This window comes from Furipterus horrens, unplaced genomic scaffold (genome assembly GCF_987537825.1).
Source record: "Furipterus horrens unplaced genomic scaffold, mFurHor1.1.pri manual_scaffold_7, whole genome shotgun sequence".
In the NCBI taxonomy this organism is placed as follows: Eukaryota; Metazoa; Chordata; class Mammalia; order Chiroptera; family Furipteridae; genus Furipterus; species Furipterus horrens.
The window spans coordinates 97,504,089-97,522,397 of NW_028327177.1; the positions used below are offsets into that span (position 1 = coordinate 97,504,089).

At 37.2% G+C, this 18,309-nt stretch overlaps 1 protein-coding gene across 2 annotated transcripts in view; it reads left to right on the top strand.

Annotated features, from left to right (window-relative positions):
- Nucleotides 1-2,179: 2,179 nt before the first annotated feature.
- DCP1A (decapping mRNA 1A) overlaps nt 2,180-18,309 on the top strand; it is a 64,701-nt gene continuing 48,571 nt past the window's right edge. Inside the window, exons 1-3 of one of the 2 annotated variants that reach the window (XM_090284020.1) lie at nt 2,180-2,374; nt 5,769-5,809; nt 9,937-10,064. In XM_090284020.1, coding sequence (XP_090140146.1) covers nt 2,180-2,374; nt 5,769-5,809; nt 9,937-10,064 — 364 coding nt within the window. The remainder of the gene's footprint in view (nt 2,375-5,768; nt 5,810-9,936; nt 10,065-18,309) is intronic. The other variant, XM_090284021.1, reaches the window with a different exon arrangement.

Consider the following 18,309-nt stretch of genomic DNA (forward strand, 5'->3'; position numbering starts at 1 on the left):
TCACAAGAAAAAACTCTGTTAACTATTATGGTAATAGATGTTAACTGGACTATTGTGATGATCATTTTGCAATATATACAAATAACAAAGCATTATAATGAAATTAATGCCAATTATACTTCAATGAAAGAATAATAACTTTTAAAAAGAAAAACTAAATTCAGTTGCAGGTATCCCTTTGAATTTTGTACCATGGGAATGTATATGTATTCAAGAAATACATATTCTGTATTTTTCTTAAATTAGGATACTGATTAAATGTTCAGCTGAAAGTAGGTGGAGTATAGTTCTGCCTTCAGGAGGAAGAAAAGCAGCCATACTGTAGAGGAAAAGGGTAGAAGGCAGTAGTCCCTGCATTCAATACTAGATCCCCCTTGACTCATGGAAAATTTTAAAGCAGTAATTTCTAAGGGATAAAGAAGCCAGTGACTCTCAGACCAGTAGGAGATAATTAATAGATGAATCATAGAAAAGGGGTGAGGAAATGGCATTCCACAGCTCCTCACACATATCTCTAGGATCAAAAGGAGGAAGACTGTCATCACCAAAAACAGAGAAATGGGAAGATGTAGTTAGATAATTTGCAAATAAGTTGGAGATAGACCTACAACTAGATTACTCTTAGGTAATCACATCTCAAGTTAAGTAGTTAATAAAGTTAGATTGTGAACCCAGATTAATCAGTAATGGAGAAATGGGGGAGGAGGGGAGAGGGGTACCTAATCACATTAGGGAAAGGGAGCTAATCGCCTTAGTATAAAACCAGTTTTCTTTGTCTACTTCGCTCGCACATGCCCCTGGCTGGCTGTGCGCCCGACTCTGCAGACTCATGAATAAACGACTCACTTTGCTGCTCAAGTCCTGTTTCCTGGTGTTTTATTGTGAGAGTGTCTCACATTTCTTCACCCCACTTCATTAACTCATCTATCAAATGAGGATGACCACATTTTCTATATCTCACCATTGGACTGTGAAATGAAAGGAGCCCTTGCTTTTCTTCTCTGAACTCCTACTCATCCCTGAAGCACTAATTCAAACATCACCTCCTCCATGAAGCCTTCGTAGTCTAGTCTTTCCTGACCAGAAGGAGTTGTTAGTGGTTCCCTCTTCAGGCTTCAAGAGAAAACCATCTCTAGCATTGTTCCAGTGTCTTTGCGTTGTCCTACTGCTTTCGTTTTCTCCCAGAACCAAGTAACTGTCTTAATCTTTGAAACTTCCAAGGAGCTACCAGTTTACAATTAGGATTTCAATAAATACCGGCGTAATGAGTGATACCTGTTTCCTTTTTTGCATTTGCACACGCTTCTTAGGTGATTCTGCAAAGAACCTAAGAGGTGAATTCTCTTTCCACTAAAAAAAAATCACCCTGCAATGTAATAAAACCATAAACAATACAAATATTATGGGGTTTTATTTCTTTCAAAAATTTAAATTCCATCGGGTATCTTTTCAATATAATAAAGTGTTTTTTAACGGGGAAGGAGAGGGGCACAGAGCTCCCTGTCGTCTCCATGCTTTTATTGCAACTAGTACCTGACTTTTTAAATGCCTTAAAATACTCAACAGATGTTTGCTAAGAGAATGAGCAATCTTTTTAAAGCTTTAAATGATGCACGAAATACTCAGGACTTCGCGGGCTCTTCCCAAGATTGGATTAAAGATTTACCTGGGACTCAGACGAGAAAAGTAAGAAGCAAAAGTGCACAGCAAAAGACACTCCTGTGTAGTTACATATGGATTAGTTTGGCTTTTTCAAAATTTTCCTTCAGAAAAACACCAAATTCCTAACTGCTTTCTAAACGGCCTGGGGAGATCACCACAGCAGGTTTTCGTCCTATTACGCCAGGCCCTTCCCCTTCCGCGAGCCGAGGCAGGCCCCGCGTCAGTCTCCAACCTCGTCCGGCTGGAGCTTGGAGAAAGCTCACGGGCAGGCCTGATCCCGGCGTAAGGAGAGTTTCGTCTGCGAAAAGGAAGCGTCTAGGATCCGAACGGCCAGCTCCGCCAAGTGGCAGCGTCTGCCCACCGGGATCTTTGGGGACCTAGGACTTATCGATTCCGGAACCCGACGCCAGGAACGTGAGCGCAGCGGAGCATAATAGCTACTGTACCGTACTGCCGTGAAGCCCAGAAGAGAGGCGGATGTCAAGGGCGCTGACGCGGCTGGGGGAACTGTGTCTCAATGGCACTTTCCTGTTCGCGACTCCGCCCCCTCCGGAGGGGCTCGGCTCGAGAATTCAAGATGGAGTCGCTGAGTCGAGCTGGACAGCAGATGAGCTTAGCGGCCCTGAAGCAGCACGACCCCTACATCACCAGCATCGCAGACCTCACGGGCCAGGTTGCTCTGTATACCTTCTGCCCCAAAGCCAACCAGTGGGTGAGTGCCGCCAAGCCACTGAGGTCGTCCGCCCGGCCGCCGCCTCTTAAAGGGGTCGCGCGCACCGCCTTGTGTAGGGGGTGATGCCAGAGGCCAGGGCAGCAGAGACGAGATCAGGGAGTGGAGGAGATGGCCGGGGCATGAGGGGTTTCGGGGGCACGGGGATTCGGAAAGAGGAGCTGGAGAAGTAGGCGCAAGACATCCGGGGGGAAAGCCAACAGAGGGGAGGATTGGAAGAGGATTAGACTCTTGGGGTCGGGTCCGGGAACGTGGACGATCTGCTTTCTTTGCAGATGTGGTAAGAGGATATGGGACCAGTGAGGTCAGAAAGAAGCCTGAAGGATTGAGGGTTATCAGATAAATTACACATATACAATCTATAAAGTAAACGGCCCGCCCTTCCCCCCCACCAACAGACACATAAATAAGAGCCCCCTTCGCAGATTCATTCGGATTTAAAGCTTGAAATCAAGTTAGTTTCAATTCTTGAAAGAGAGGAGGTGGGGATACGCCCGCCCGGCTTTGCTCGAACTACTCTGTATTTCCAGAGTTTTGGAAGAGTTCAAGACACTTAAAAGGGCTTCCATTTTCGGATTCCCTTGAAATCTTTGAAAAAGAGACCCTGTAAATGTGAGTCGTTCCAGCTTTACTGCTGGTGATGTCACCCCTGAGTGCTCTCATCAGACTAAATACTTTTTGGCTTTTTTGCGCGGGAGTGAGTCCAAAAAAGTTACATTAAGTGTGCTCTGACTTGTTGGCCCCTGTTTGAAGCTTCGTTGATTGCTTTAATAACATAATTTCCTGTTTCCTAATAATTGATCCTTAATTAACTCATTCAGTTATAGGCTTTATTTACACTTGGAAAATCTTCTGTACTTAACAAAATACTAGCAAATCGAATACAACAATTTTAAAAAAGAATCCGTAAATGTTTAATGAATTGAATTCATAAATTACTAACGTTCATATTTCAGTAAGAAATGTCCTTATACTAACAAGACTATGAAAGGTTATCATCATAGCACATCCTTTACAATATAATAGAGATATGTTATATATGTATAGCCAATAATTTAGTGAAAATCATTTGCCATTTACAAAGTTAATTCAGATTAAGACAGTTGTCAAAATTATCTTGCTTTAGATCTTTCTTTCACCTCCTGGAAGAGAAGGAGACATGGGAAGCCACAAAGAACAAAATTATAGATTTTTTTTTTTTTTTAAGTTAAACTGTTTTAGGCATTGGCTTAGTTTGAATTGTTCTGAATAATTATTCTGTTCTTGGTCTACTTATAAATTTGTGAAATATGAATTGCAGACAAATGTTAAAGACTTGGGGCAGGGACTTATTTACTGACAAATTATATTTCTAATTTTTCACAGACTTTCAGTATTTTGGAATTTTAATTGTGGAGTTCTACTTTATATATGAATTACAAGTCATAATAACCTGAGTTGAAAAACAGGCTGTGATTGTTTGTTCATTTGTATTATGGAACATAGAGCATAACCAAAATCTTTTCTCTCTTTGTTATTTTACAGTGAGTTATTACTTTGCAGTGTTTTGTTTGGGCAAGTTTTCTCTGTGAGACAGTTGATTACCAATTTTTTATACTAATAATTTAGCATTTGAAAGTCAAAAAGCCTCTGAATCCATAAGAAGGAAAAGTCCCATGATAATATTTAAGCTGGGCTGATACTCCAGGAACAAATCAAGATGATAAATATTTTCCTTAATATTTTTTATCCCAACAAACTAAATTTGATTTGACCAACATTTAACATTTTCTAAGAGTTTGTTGGTTACATTAAAATATTTAGGTCCTTACCCTGGCCGGTGTGGTTCAGTGGGTTGGGCATCATCCCGCAAACCAAAAGGTCACGGGTTCGATTCTCAGTCAGAGCACATGCCTGGGTTGGGGGCCAGGTTCCCTGGCTGGGAACATGCAAGAGACAGTCAATCGATGTTTCTCTTGTGCATCAATTTTTCTCTTCCTCTCTCCCACCCTTTCTTTCTCTCTATAAATAAGTAAATAAATAAAGCCACCATGTTTTTTTTTTTTAATAATAAAATAAAATATTTAGATCCTGTATAGGCTGTAAACTGCAGACTAATAGTTATTTGTTTTGTTTTGTTTTTAAACATTGTAACTATGTTTAAGACCTAAGTACGCTCTTGGCACAGCAAATGAAAGATAGTTTGAGTTGTACTTTATTAATCAAAACATTTCACTTTAAGCTAAAATTTTTTTAAATTATTTATAAGACCTATGATGATTATGTTAAAGCAGGATATAGTTTGATTATTCAAAAAAATTCTAAAAATAACAAACTAATTGTGTTTTACAGTAATTTTTTTAAAAAACTTGTATAAGATTTTATCTGAGCCAAACTGACAACATAGGCCTGAAAGTAAGATTTCAAATACCTTGTGTTTGATAGTAATTTTTTTTTTTTTTTTTTTTTTAATTTTTGAGAGGGGAGGGGCGGAAGAAAAAGAGGAAGAGAAACATTAATGTATGGTTGCCTCTCCCGCATCCCCCAACTGGGGACCACAACCTAGGCATGTGCCCTGGCTGGGAATCAAACCGGCACCTCTTTGGTTTACAGGCCAGCACTTGACAGTAATTTTTAACAACAACATTTGCTAGTCATGAAATATATGAAAATCCCCCAATGATGAAACACAGTATGCTATAAGATAGTTTCCTCCTTTTTTTTTTCCTACTAACTTTGATAAACTTTAAAAATGAAGCAATTGGTGTACACAGTTCCTTGCCTTTAAAATTAAGAAATCTTAAAAATAAACAAATAAAAAAAATTAAGAAATCTGGCTAAAACATTTTAGTTTAAAAAGTGAAAGCTAATTCCAGGATTTTCTTCTTTTTTAATTTTTTTATAAGTTTTTTTTTTTTTAAGATTTTTTGTTTGTTTCTTTATTTTAAGGGAGGGAGAAAAGGAAGGAGAGAAACATTAATGAGTGTGGTTGCCTTTCACGCGCCCCCAACTAGGGACCTGGCCTGCAACCCAGGCATGTGCCCTGTTTGGAAATCGAACCAGCAACCCTTTGGTTGGCAGGTCAGCAGCACTCAGTCCACTGAGCCACACTAGCTAGGGCCAGGATTTTATTCTTTAAAATAAAAAACTAAAGAAAAATGCTACAGATAGGGGCATATTGCTGGACTGAATATTGCATAGACATTAATATGCATCAACAGCATAGAAAAGGAACAAAAAAAATGGTAGTAGTTTGCGGAGTGATGACTTACTTGACCTCTTCAGAAGTGATTAATTTTAAAATAAGTTGATCTTAAACATGAAATATTTTTTTTCCTTTGGAATAGTTAGGGTTGGCTTATAGTTGGAAAACTAATTGATTCATTGTCTATTATAGGAGAAGACTGATATAGAAGGGACCTTATTTGTATATCGAAGGTAAGCATTTTTTTTTTTAAGATATATGTATTTTTAAATCTCATGGTGAATAATGTCACAAGAAGTGGTTCAACCCTGTAGTACATTTGTCTTCAGAACCTTTCTGCTTGACCCTTCAAGTATTCATTCACCGCTACCTGTGAGATCCTAACCAAGTTATGTCTCCTCTTTGAAATTTCCTATGATTCAGAGTAAACAGAACTAAAACTTATTTAGGAACCTAGCAAAACCATCTCAAGGTAGAAAACATTTTTTAGTAGTAAGTGAGTCTAAAACAGATGCCTTCCTCTTCCCTAGCTCCCCACCCATATTTTAAAAGATACATAGTTGAGAAAAATATAATACTATATTTAAATTAAGCTAGTAGGGTTATAAAATAACTAGCTCTATAAAATAATATAGTTGAAGGGTCAGCACTGCTGTTCTGTGGTTACTAAATGAGAGGTTATCTTCTGTCACTCTGGTTCTGTCCCCTTTTATACCCCCTCCCTAAAAGTTCTGGATTGTGTGCAATATATTTAGTAATGTGTATTTTTAATTTGAGAGTCCTTTAGAAAGCCTGAATTATTCAGAATTGCACATTTTTTATTTTCAGTGTTTCTTGGAGTTATCATAAAATGTGATTGGTTTGCAAATTTCAAGTTTTATGATCTAAAAGTAACTGACAGGATGTGATAGTCATGGAGTTCCTTTTTTTTTAAGGGTATTTTATTGATTATGTTATTACAGTAGTACCAATTTCTTTTCCCCTTGCTCCTCTCTTCCCAGTACCCCCCTTCCCTCTGGCAATCCCACCCTCCTTGGTTCATGTCCATGGGTCGTGCATATAAGTTCTTTGGCTTTACCCTTACCTATATTATTCTTAACTTTCCCCTGTCTATTTTGTACCAACCAATTATGCTTCTTAGTCCCTGCACCATTTCCCCATTCCTCCCCCTCCCAGCTGATAACCCTCCAAATGATCCCCATACCTATGATTCTGTTCCTATTGTGGTTTGCTTAGTAGGACTCAGTTTTTATTTTTTAAATTCAGTTGTTTATAGTTGTGAGTTTGTTGTCATTTCAGTGTTCAGAGTGTTTATCTTCTTTTTCTTAAATAAGTCCCTTTTAACATTTCATATAATAATGGCTTGGTGGTGATGAACTCCTTTAGCTTTACCTTGTGTGGGAAGTACTTTATCTGCCCTTACATTCTGAATAATAGCTTTGCTGGATAGAGTAAGTTTGGTTGTAGGTCCTTGCTTTTCATCACATTGAATACTTCTTGCCAGTCCCTTCTTGCCTACAAAGTTTCTTTTGAGAAATCAGCTGATAGTCTTATAGCAGCCCTTTGTAGGAAAGTCTGTTCTTTTCTCTTGCTGCTTTTGAGATTCTCTTTCTCTTGAACCTTTGGCATTTTAATGATGATGTGTCTTGGTGTGGTCCTCTTTGGGTCTAGCTTGTTTGCGACCCTCTGTGCTTCCTGTACTTGTATGTCTATTGCCTTCTCAAAATTTGGGAAGTTTTCCTTCATTATTTTTTCACATTAGCTTTCAATTTCTTGTTCTTCCTCTTCTCCTTCTGGCACCCCTATGATTTGGATATTGGCACATTTAAAGTTGTCCCAGAGGTTCCTAGGTCTCTCCTCATTTTTTCCAGTTCTTGTTTTCTCATTCTGTACTGGTTGACTTTTTTTCTTCCTTATGTTCCAAATCATTGATTTGAACCCTGGTTTCATTCCCTTCACCATTGGTTTTGTGGGGATTTTCCTTCATTTCACTTAGCATCGCCTTTACATCTTCCCTTATGCGTTTGCCATACTTAAGCATATCTGTCAAGTCTATGAGCAACTTTATCACCTGTGTTTTGAACTCTATGTCTGTTAGGTTGGCTATCTCCTCGTCACTTCGTTTTCCCACTGGAACCTTGATCCATTCCCTCTTTTGAGCGATATTTCTCTGTCTCCTCATCTTGACAGGCTCCTGTGTTTGTTTGCCTCTGTGTCTTAGGTAGAGCTGTCACACCTGTTACGTTGTAAGGGGCGGAGCCTTAGGTATTCATCAGTAAGGGCAACCCATTTCACCACACTGTGGCACTGTGTGTAGGGGAGGGGTCTGAGAGGGAGCGGTGCTGCTTGCTCAGCAGTCAACCCCTTTTCCAGGCACTTCTCCCACTTCTGTGTGGGACTGGTGACTCTAGCAGTTGCCCTGACTGTCATTCCCAGAGTGGGTGGGTCTGCCGACGTTCTAGGTCCGTGGGGGCCCTTTAAACAAAAAAACTATACTGGGAGACCGGCAGTTTCTTCCTCTGCCCCAACCCCCACTGGTCTGCACAGTCAGAAGCAGTGAGGCTTGATTTTTCCTGGTGCTGGGACTGTGAGCTGTGCGGTCTGGTCTCGTGCTGGGAGTGCTCCCCAGGTGTCCCTCCCAACTTTTTAAAACATGCGACTGCGCCTTCAGCTCGTCTGCTGCTGCTTCCTCTGCTGCCACCAGCACAACGCATCCTCTCTGCCCCGGCTCCGCCCCTCCTACCTGTCTGGATGAGTATTTCTTCTTTATATCTTTGTTTGTTGGACTTCCATGCAGTTTGAGTTTCTGGAACTTCTGGTTGTCTCTAGTTTTGAGGTAGTTGTATTCCTTCTTAGTTGTGGAGGGAGACACAGCATGTCTATCCAGGACTCCATCTTTGCCGGAAGTCTTATGGGGTTCCTTCTTTTCCTGGATCCCTGTTAGGTCCTGCTGTGGTTCCTTCCTTTGGTTTCTAAAGCTTAGGGACTAGCAGGAGTTACGACTGACATCTGGTTCTTTTCCTTTTTATTTTATTTTTTTTAATACTATGAGTTATCTTTTAAAGATTGCTTTTCTCATTTGATTATAATTAAAAAGAATATCAAATATTCTCGAAATTTTGCGGGGAGGAAAAGTCTTTAACCTTCACCTCCTTAATTATTCTTCATTAACAATATAAATCTCTAGAAACTTCTCAACTGTTGTTAGAACTTTAGTGTCTATAATACTTTTGAAAGTACTCCTTGCTTTTTTGTTACAGTAAAGTACAGATTCACTAATTATAGAAAATGTGAAATTTAGTATAGTGTCTCGACTTAATAAAATGTAATACATGGAGGCTTACATGGTATTGATTCTAATAAAAGGAGACCAAAAGGAGAATCCTTTATATACCTTGGATAAAGATATGCTAGGATGTCAGAATATTACTTTGCAGAGACCTCAGCATTGAAGAAGCCTAGATTTGGAGTCTGAAAACCTAGTGCCGAATTCTGGTTATTTGTATAGACCTTAATCATTTTGAGCTTGTTTCCTAATCTGTAGAACAGGATTGTAAAATGAATGAGAAACTATAAAGTGGTGTATATACCTGTGAGAAGTGTCTAAAGGATTATGTACTGAATCACATTATGGATAGTAGGATTTGAGGCATTTTCTATCTAACTCAGGAGAACTACAAGAAAAATCATTAGTATAATGTTATATAGACATTATAACCAATCCTGTGCCATATTTAAAATAAATGAGATTTTTTTGAGCAGTGTTTATTAAACATCTGTGTTGTATGTCTTGTGACACAGCTGGAAAAAAAAAAGACAGAAACCCTATTTGCATGGAGCTTACATCCTAATGGAAAAAGACAATAAGTATGGAAAAAGAGAAAGGAGGTTTAGAGGTGTAAGCTTGGGAGCCCTGTAAAGGATAGTTCTCAGGTAGGCCTCATTGAGAAAGTGAAATTGAGCAAAGGCTTGTGGGAAATGACATAACTGTAGATTCTGGGCAAGTGGTCCAGGCAGAAGTATTGAAAGACAGTGGCAAGATACCCAGTGTGGCTAGAGCAGGAAGAACCAGGGAGGAGGCATAGGAAATGAAATCAAGTTGGGGGGTGGGGTGATGGCATATCAGCTAAGGCCTTGTGGCCTTAATAAGGACTTCGGCCTTGACTCTAAGAGACTGAGTCCTTGGAAGCTTCTGAGAGGAAGAGCATTATGATCTGGCTTAAATTTTTTTAAATTTTAAGTGCTAATAATACTGTGTAATGCAGTAGTTATTCATTCTTGGAAATGGAAATAAAGTAGTAGATAACATTTCTACAAACTAATTGTGACTGCAGATTACTTTTCTTCTATTAAACCTAAGGTCAGCTTCACCTTACCATGGTTTTACCATTGTGAATCGATTGAATATGCACAATCTTGTTGAACCAGTGAATAAAGATTTGGAATTTCAGCTTCATGAACCATTTCTTCTATATAGAAATGCAAGCTGTGAGTATATCTGTTTTATTGCAATTCGTATGTTTATAATTAAATTGAGTGACTAGTTTCTAGCAGCACATTTTTAGAGTTTTAACTTACAAAAAACATTTGGTCTATACTTTTACAGTTATGAATTAGTTTCAATAAGATCAAATCTTTTTAAATGGGCTTCTAAAATTAAAACACTTGTATACAATAACTTAGTGTTATTTTATTTAACTGTACTATTTCATATAATAACGTTACATTGCGTTTTTGTTGTTTGTTTTATGAAGGTAAGTTTCACCCTGTTTTTCTTGTGAGACTGAATTATTGGCTGCACATGCCCCTAAGCAATAGGACTTAGTTTCTGAGACACAGAATGGAACAGACACTGATAGTTCTGTCCACAAAGAACGTACTATCTTTGCCCTGATAGTGGTATTTTTCCATCTGTTCATTTAGTTGAGTGTCTGCTGGGTCCAAGTGCTGGGCCAAGAGGTACTGTACTTTAATGTTAATGATACAGTAACTTGTGTTGGGGTAGGCAGGCATTTAATTCAACTGAGACTCAGAAGTGAGTGGCAACTACTCAGTTGGAGAGTGTGGATAACCCCCTTTTTTTCCTTCAAAGTCCAGGGTATTTTTAGGCATTTTACAGACCATTAAGAATGGTTGGATGTAGTCAGCAAAGCTAGAGTGATCTTTCAAGATGTAATGTACTAAAAAGTATGCAGTACTTGGTTCCTGTATTTCAGTATGGGTATGAGTGAGGACAGAGGTTATGCTGTAACTATCATCTAAAGAAATTGCTGGAGAGAAATCTTGCTTCTAACTCAAAAAAAGTAAGTTACTGTGTTTGAATTTCACTTGAATGGGAGGTAACTGGTATTGGGGGAATGTATTCAGTATAAAATATAAAAAGCTACTAGAAATTATTCGTCTTTTAATTCCCAGAATGAGCAGTGGTGAGGTCTGTTTTGAAGTTAGAAGCCTCAAATTCTTCTCCCTAACTCTCTTTTAACTATCAAAGTGAAATGGAATCTCTTTTCAATAAACTATTTAGGTAATTTAATTACCTCTGAGATTTTAATTTCTGTGTACATAACTGGAAATGCCTTTTAAACCTGTAAGTTCAGATGGATTTAAACTAATGTTAACAATAGAATTATTTCAGGTGGCTGTGTTCTTTGTATTGAATAACCTGTTAAAGGGGAAATTCTGCAAAGAAATATAGATACAATTTTTTTAAAAGAGAAATTGGCTTAATTCTGCCCTTTACTACCTGGAAACAATCTAGATATTGTTTCTTAGGAAATATTGATCATTAAAATAGTAAGGAAAATTACCAGAGGCCCATGGACTTAATTACCATTTAGTATAAGCGTGAAGTGAATCGTATTGTATTTCTTTCACAAGTAACGGTTCCTTTACAGTTGGAAGTGCAACATAACACAAATATAATGAAACCATGATTAACCAAAATTAACTAATCAGAGCTTCAGTTATCTGAAAATATTTCCATGGTCCATTTGTGGAAGAAATGAAGACATAAGAAATCAAGCTAATGTTAGATATTATTTTGTGGAAATTAGCAAATAACTTGAGTGTATTCTGAGGTCAGCATAAAAATATCAACATCCTATAAATTCAATCCCAGTATAGTATCAATATTGTATGTAATTTGTTGTAATGTTAAGATCTTATATCATCAGGAGTGTTTATTATCTTAATTAGTGTTCTTGAGCAGAAAGGTACACTAATACATTTTATTTTAGAGAGAGATTCAAGAAAAGATGGAAACAAAGGTTTCCTTAGTTAAATAGAAAACTCACTTAACCAAGTCATTTCATTTACCAGTTAATGGAGACTCTGAATCATCTCCTAAGAGCCTTACAGTTTCTGATATTGCTAATTAGAAGTTCAAGAACAATTCAGCTTGTTCAGACTAGAGAAAGGCCTGAAAAGATCAAGTACAACACTGGTGTATTAGACACAGCCTAGAAGAGCAGCTTGGGGAAGTATTTAAAGGAGTAGCTGTATCGGGGAGAAAGTGCCAAGATAGCATAAAGTGGTCGGGGAGTGTATGTCTTGTCTATCTCATCTTAAAAGTAGAAAATAGTCTTGTTGGGTCAGCAAGCTGTTGAATTGTTCTGGGATTTGTTCTTTAAATAAAAAGTTAATTAGTGTCTGATTGTGTATACAGGTAATTATAACTGATTCTATAGCTGCTCTTCTGTCGTTTTCTTGTGGGAAATGGCACCAAGACGCCCATTTTACTCATTACACCTTGAGATCCAGCCAGCTTCTTACACTTAAATCAATTTGTAGAGTTAATGTAATAGAAAATTGAACTATAACTTTTTTTCCCGCTTCTAAGTTTTTTTTATTTCTTTTTTTTATTTTTATTTATTTATACAAAATGCTCGCCCAACCCCTCCCCAACTACACCCAAAGAAAAGGTAAAATTTTATAGAGAAAATGCTTATCCTAGTCAAAGGCTTAGGTTTGGTACTTGTCTGGAATCTTTTGGAAGTGGTTTATTTTCATATACTGTGTAAGAGCCTTTTGGCAACCACAGGATCACAACGTGGCTGCAGTGAGGGTTGGGGAGACTGCAGATTCTGCAGTTACTAAGCAATATCATTATATCCCATGCACCTTATTTCTGGTTCCTGACTTACAAATGAGGACGCTAGAGTCCAAGAAGAGTTAAGAAACTTGCTCAAGTCACAAAATTTTAAGTGACAGAGGCAGAATTCAAATCTAGATCTGTTGCACTTCAAAGCCAAACTTCTTTCTATCCCACTGCAACAATGAAATTGCTTCATCAATCTACTTTCCAGAACATAGCTATCCAGTAGATCTCAGTGATGATGGAAATGTTCTATATCAATACTATCCCATATAGCAGCTACCAGCCACATGTGACTGTTGACCATTTGAAATGTGGCTAGTGCAACCAAGGAAATTTTTTTCTTTCAGTTTATTTAGTTTAATTAATTTGCATTTAAATTGTCATATGAAGCTAGTGACAACAGAAATCTGAAGTATGACTCCATTTTCAAACGCACCCTTTAGTCATGCCATATTGAATTGAACAAGCACTTGGGAAACTTTGGATTAGGTTTTTCTGCTTTTAGTCATTTCTTTTTAAAATTTATAAGTGATTTCTAGATATAAAGGCTGCCCAAGATATCCCTGAGAGTGGCTTTGCCATGGTAACACTCTTGGCATGGAATTTAGTTTTCAGACAAGAATTCTATTCTAGGCTTTACCATTTTACTGACCGTAACCTTAGATAAATCACTTAAACCTCTGTGTACTGCTTGTCTTAAAAGGGTATCATATATGTGAAGGTATTTTGTCAAGCACTTAAAAAATATAAAATATTACAGATTGTGTCTCCATCTTGAACTCAAGCCAAAGGGTCTTATTAGTGAAAGAGTCATAAGGACTTTGATATTATCCAGGTTCTTTTATAACCCATGCCCATAGTGTGCTTCTTCCCATTCCTTCTGACTAGCACCATGACAATTTGGGGATTCTGCTTATCTTTTCAGGTATTATTTTCAGATGTAGGGGCCATTACTAGACAGGCTGAGCTATGACAAGTTGAAAATATATATATTAAGATGGGAAATCTTGGTATAATTTTTTTTAACTCTCAACAGAAGCAGTTTTCATCAGTAGGTCATGGTGTTTTTTAGTAATTGTTTTTCAGTTACAGCTGGCATATAATATTAGTTTCAGGTATACAACATAGTGAAGGGACACTTATATAACTTACAAAGTGATTACCCCCGTAAGTCTAGTACCCATCTGCATGGTACTCATTTTTGTCATAATACTGGAACACATAGCATCCTCTTGGCGAAAACTTTATATTAATAATATATAATACTAATGTTTTAATCTCCCTAAAAAAACATTGATGAGAGTTTTAATTTTATCTATAATTAGTTGATAAAAAACATAGGTCCTTTGCTGTATAAACATATGCATTACTGCCAATCTGCTGATCTTCTGTTCTTATTTGTAAACAATCCATTTTACTAACTGGATTATAAAATCATTCTTTGTAGACTGAACTAGGTGTTCTATGGCATAGGCACATCAAGGAAAATATCCTTCAGCTTCTGTCCACAATAGCATGACAGAAAATCTTCCTACAAACATTTAGAAATGTTATATAAAAATATTGAATGCATAGCTTAGGCAAAAGGGAAATAGTGGACATTGCAATGGGCCAGCATCAAAGTGTAGACTGAAACCTTACCTGGAAAGCCAGAGAGCTGACACTGGCTTCTAGCTGTTAGGGGTTCTTGGGGATGGGGACCTTTCCTTAATATAAGGACTCCATTATAATTATGTGGAGTCAGGAGACAAGATCTTGAATCCTAATGCGGTACAGAGTTGGAGCTAGACAGACATACCAGCATATATCCAGGTCTCCTGATAAGCTACATAATAATAAATTAGAAAGATTTTGGCCTACCAACCTAGGGAGATAAAAGGCAAGCCTATCTATCTGAGGCAAGGCTGAGTTAGAGGGCAAATGTTTCCCCTAAAAATTATAACCATGAGCTTTCCCTCATTTAGATTTGGAGTTTAAGTTATACCATTTATTTGGTATAATTTCTTATCCAGGTCAAATATTAATATAAAATTAGTCCTCAACTGGTGAGCACTCAAGGACATCTGGCAAAATGCAAATGCAAAACCCTTCTAAAGAGACCATTCTTAACCCAAATTGCCCAGGGATCTCATTGATAAGCTTTAAGGTCCAAAATTACTAAATATACAGGGAAATAATTAACAGTCAATGAGAGAGAAGTAGAATACAACAAACAGCAGGATTTAGCCAACCCTTCCCAAGAACTTTAGTGAAATAATCAGATAGACTTTAATGAATGTAAATATCAAGTGTAGATTATAAAATAAAATGACAGCTGGATGTAAAAAACCATAGCGCTTCTAGAAATTAAATTTTTAATTATTAAAATTAATTCTCTACCTAGACTCAACAATTAGAAAGAATTTTGGGAAACTGGAGGAGACATCCAAGAAAAGTATCCAGAGTGCATCACAGAGTGAGAAAGAAATGGAAAATATGACGGAGAGAATGGAATTGGAAAGTCTTAACAGATGACAGAGAGGAAGTTCAGAACGATGAAATTGAAAGATTTTTGTATTTATTTATTTTTAGAGAGAGAGGGAGAAAGAGCAGGAGAGAAACATCGATGCGCGATCAGTTGCCTCGCACACCCCAACCTAGGACCCAGCCTGCAACCCAGGCATGTGACCTGGTGGGGAATCGAACTGGCAACACTTCAGTTCACAGGCTGACACTCAAGCCACTGAGCTACACCAAGGCAGAATGATAAAATTTAGGGAGAGATATAATTTTAAGAGTTTGAGAACTTTCCAGAATCTGTGAAAAACATAAATCTCAGGTGTAGGCAGTAGAATAAGTCCCTAAGCATAATAAATAGAAATAAATACAAACCTGAACATATGGTAGATCATCAAAGGCAAAGAGACAGCAGCAACCAAAGGCTGCCTGAGATTGACTGTTTACAAACAGCAACAACTAGACAGCATGTTTAGTTGCAGCTACTGAATTTGGAAGACAAAGGAATAATATTTTCACAGTACCAAGGAAAAAAACAACCAACAATTTAGTAATCCAAGAGAACAAAGTACACTTTTTTCAACAAAAACAGAACTGTCTAGCAGCACTATCCGGTATGGTAGCCAAGTGATGCTATTGAGCATTTGAAATGTGCCTAGTGAAACTAAATTTCTAATTGTATTTAATTTAAATTTAATAGTATAGTTCTAAAGGCTATAGTTTAAAAGCAAGAAAATAGAAAATGAAATTTAAGAAACAATAATGAGCAAAAAAAAAGGAGGTAAATCAAAATAAGCAGTGACTGTATAAAACAATAAAGTGACTAGTTTGAGTAGAAATTAAAAAGGTGAAACAAAAATACTAGACAGCAATAACATAAAAGCTGTTCAAACCTAACACATCCCAAGACTGAGTTGAAATAAACTGATTAGTCATAGACTTTTAAATCAAGATATGTGTGTTCAGCCCTGGCTGGTGTGACTCAGTGGACTGAGCGCTGGCCTGCAAACCGAAGTGCCACCAGTTTGATTCCCAGTCAGTACACATGCCTGGGTTGTGGGCCAGGTCCCTGTTTGGGGGCATGTGAGAGACAACCACACATTGATGTTTCTCTCCCTCTCTTTCTCCCTTCCTTCCCCTCTTTCTAAAAATAAATAAAATCTTTAAAAAGGAAAAAAGATATGTGTGTTCAAAAGATTCAGGGTAACCACTGCATAATAAAAATAGGATGTCTTTTAAACCAGTAGAAACCAGGATTAAAACAAAGTAAATAGAAACCGTGGGAAATAGAAAGCCCAAAACAAAATGGCAATAAATAAATAATTCAGTAATTAGAACAAATGTTAAGTGAACTAAACCTACTAGTTAAAAGACAAGATTCTGAGATTAAAGATACAGAATTTGCCCACTATGCCGCTTTCAAAAATCTTAAAACTCGCCCTGGCTGTGTGGTTCAGGTGGTTGGGGCACCATCCCATACACAAAAGGATTGTAGCTCAGTTGCCAGTCAGGGCACATGCCTAGGTTGCAGGATCGATCCCTGGTCAGGTGTGTACTGGAGGCAAGCCATCAATGTTTTTCTCTCACATCAATGTCTTTCCCCTCTTTCTCTCTGTCTCTAAAATCAATAAGCATTCCTTTTAAAAAGTCTTAAAATTCAAACACCTGGAAAGGTTGAAAGTTAAGGGATAAAAAGATATATTAGGTAACTATTAACCAATCAAACAAGACTGATATAGCTATGTTAGTCAGACATGATAGATTGTAAGGTAAAAACATCTGGGATAAAATTTACCACATAATGATAAAAGGAGCAAATTACCTAGAAGATAAAACAATTCCAAACTAATGTGTATCTAGTATATGTCAAATGTATATGGAATGTTAAAAATCTATAATTGTAGATTGACAGATAAATTTAATTGACAGATAAAGTAGACAGTTCAGTAAGGTTATGGTATATTAAACAATATAGTTAAGTTTGATCTGATGGATACGTGAATAACCTTGCTTCCAGAAATGCAAGAATTTGCATTTTTTTCCAAGTACATATTAGAATTTTATAAAAATTACTACATGTAGGCCACCCAGCCCAAGAAGTTAGGAATCTGAGTTAAGATGAAAATACAGCTGAGTAGAAATTAATTGGAGAAAGTAGAAATTGCAATAGAACAACAGATCAAATCTACATAATTTTCAAAAAACACTCTCCCCTATAGCATGTTTGATCCAACAACAATGAAAATAGTGAGAGGAAGCATACTAAGCAATATTAGGAAATATATGTATATATGGGAACTAAAGGTAGAGAACACACATTTTTTAAAACCAGAAACCACTATGAAGAACTTTTTTCGTGGAAGTTTAAAACTTAGATTATATGGACAGTTTCCTTGAAAAAACAGTGTAACAAAACTTAGGAATAGACAGATCTGAACAGACTCACTAACAATAAAATAATTGGGTAAGTACTTTAAAATATCTCCCATCATATCTAGAAAATGCTGAGAGCATTCAGTAAATGCTCTAGGACAGGTGGTTCTCCATATAGAGAGCAGCCTCTGAAAAAGCAGATACAGGATCTGTGCATTTTTGACCGTGTCATAGGATACTTAGCTCCACAGACCACTTTTCTGCAATAAAGAAATCATACTTCTCTTATTCACTGTCCTTCAGCAGGCATTTGGTGACCACCTGCTATAAGCAACATACCTCACTAGTATGTTTCTCTGAGAAGGTGCTTTTCGCTAAGACCAGTGTCAAGGGGTCCTTTGATTTCCACTTTTGTAGGCATCCCTCAGAATGAAAGTGGTAACCTGTGTATATGTATACTTATGACTTAATTATAAAATATTGCGAGAATAATTTGTAAGGTGGGTTCTGAGCAATTTCTTTTTAATCCAGAATTCAGTGTTTGAATTAACAGAAATATCAAAGCAAGCAAAACCGGTTTTTCTGTTACAGCTAAACAGTTTACGACATAACCTGGTTAACTTAAAATATTAAGATAAAGGTTTGTGGTACCATTGAGCTCTGCAAAATCAGTTCTGTCACTTAGTGATTTTCCTCTGCAAAACTATTTCAATATTTTACTTTGCTTTTAAATAAGGTGATTATTTAACTCACACACCTTAATTCAGT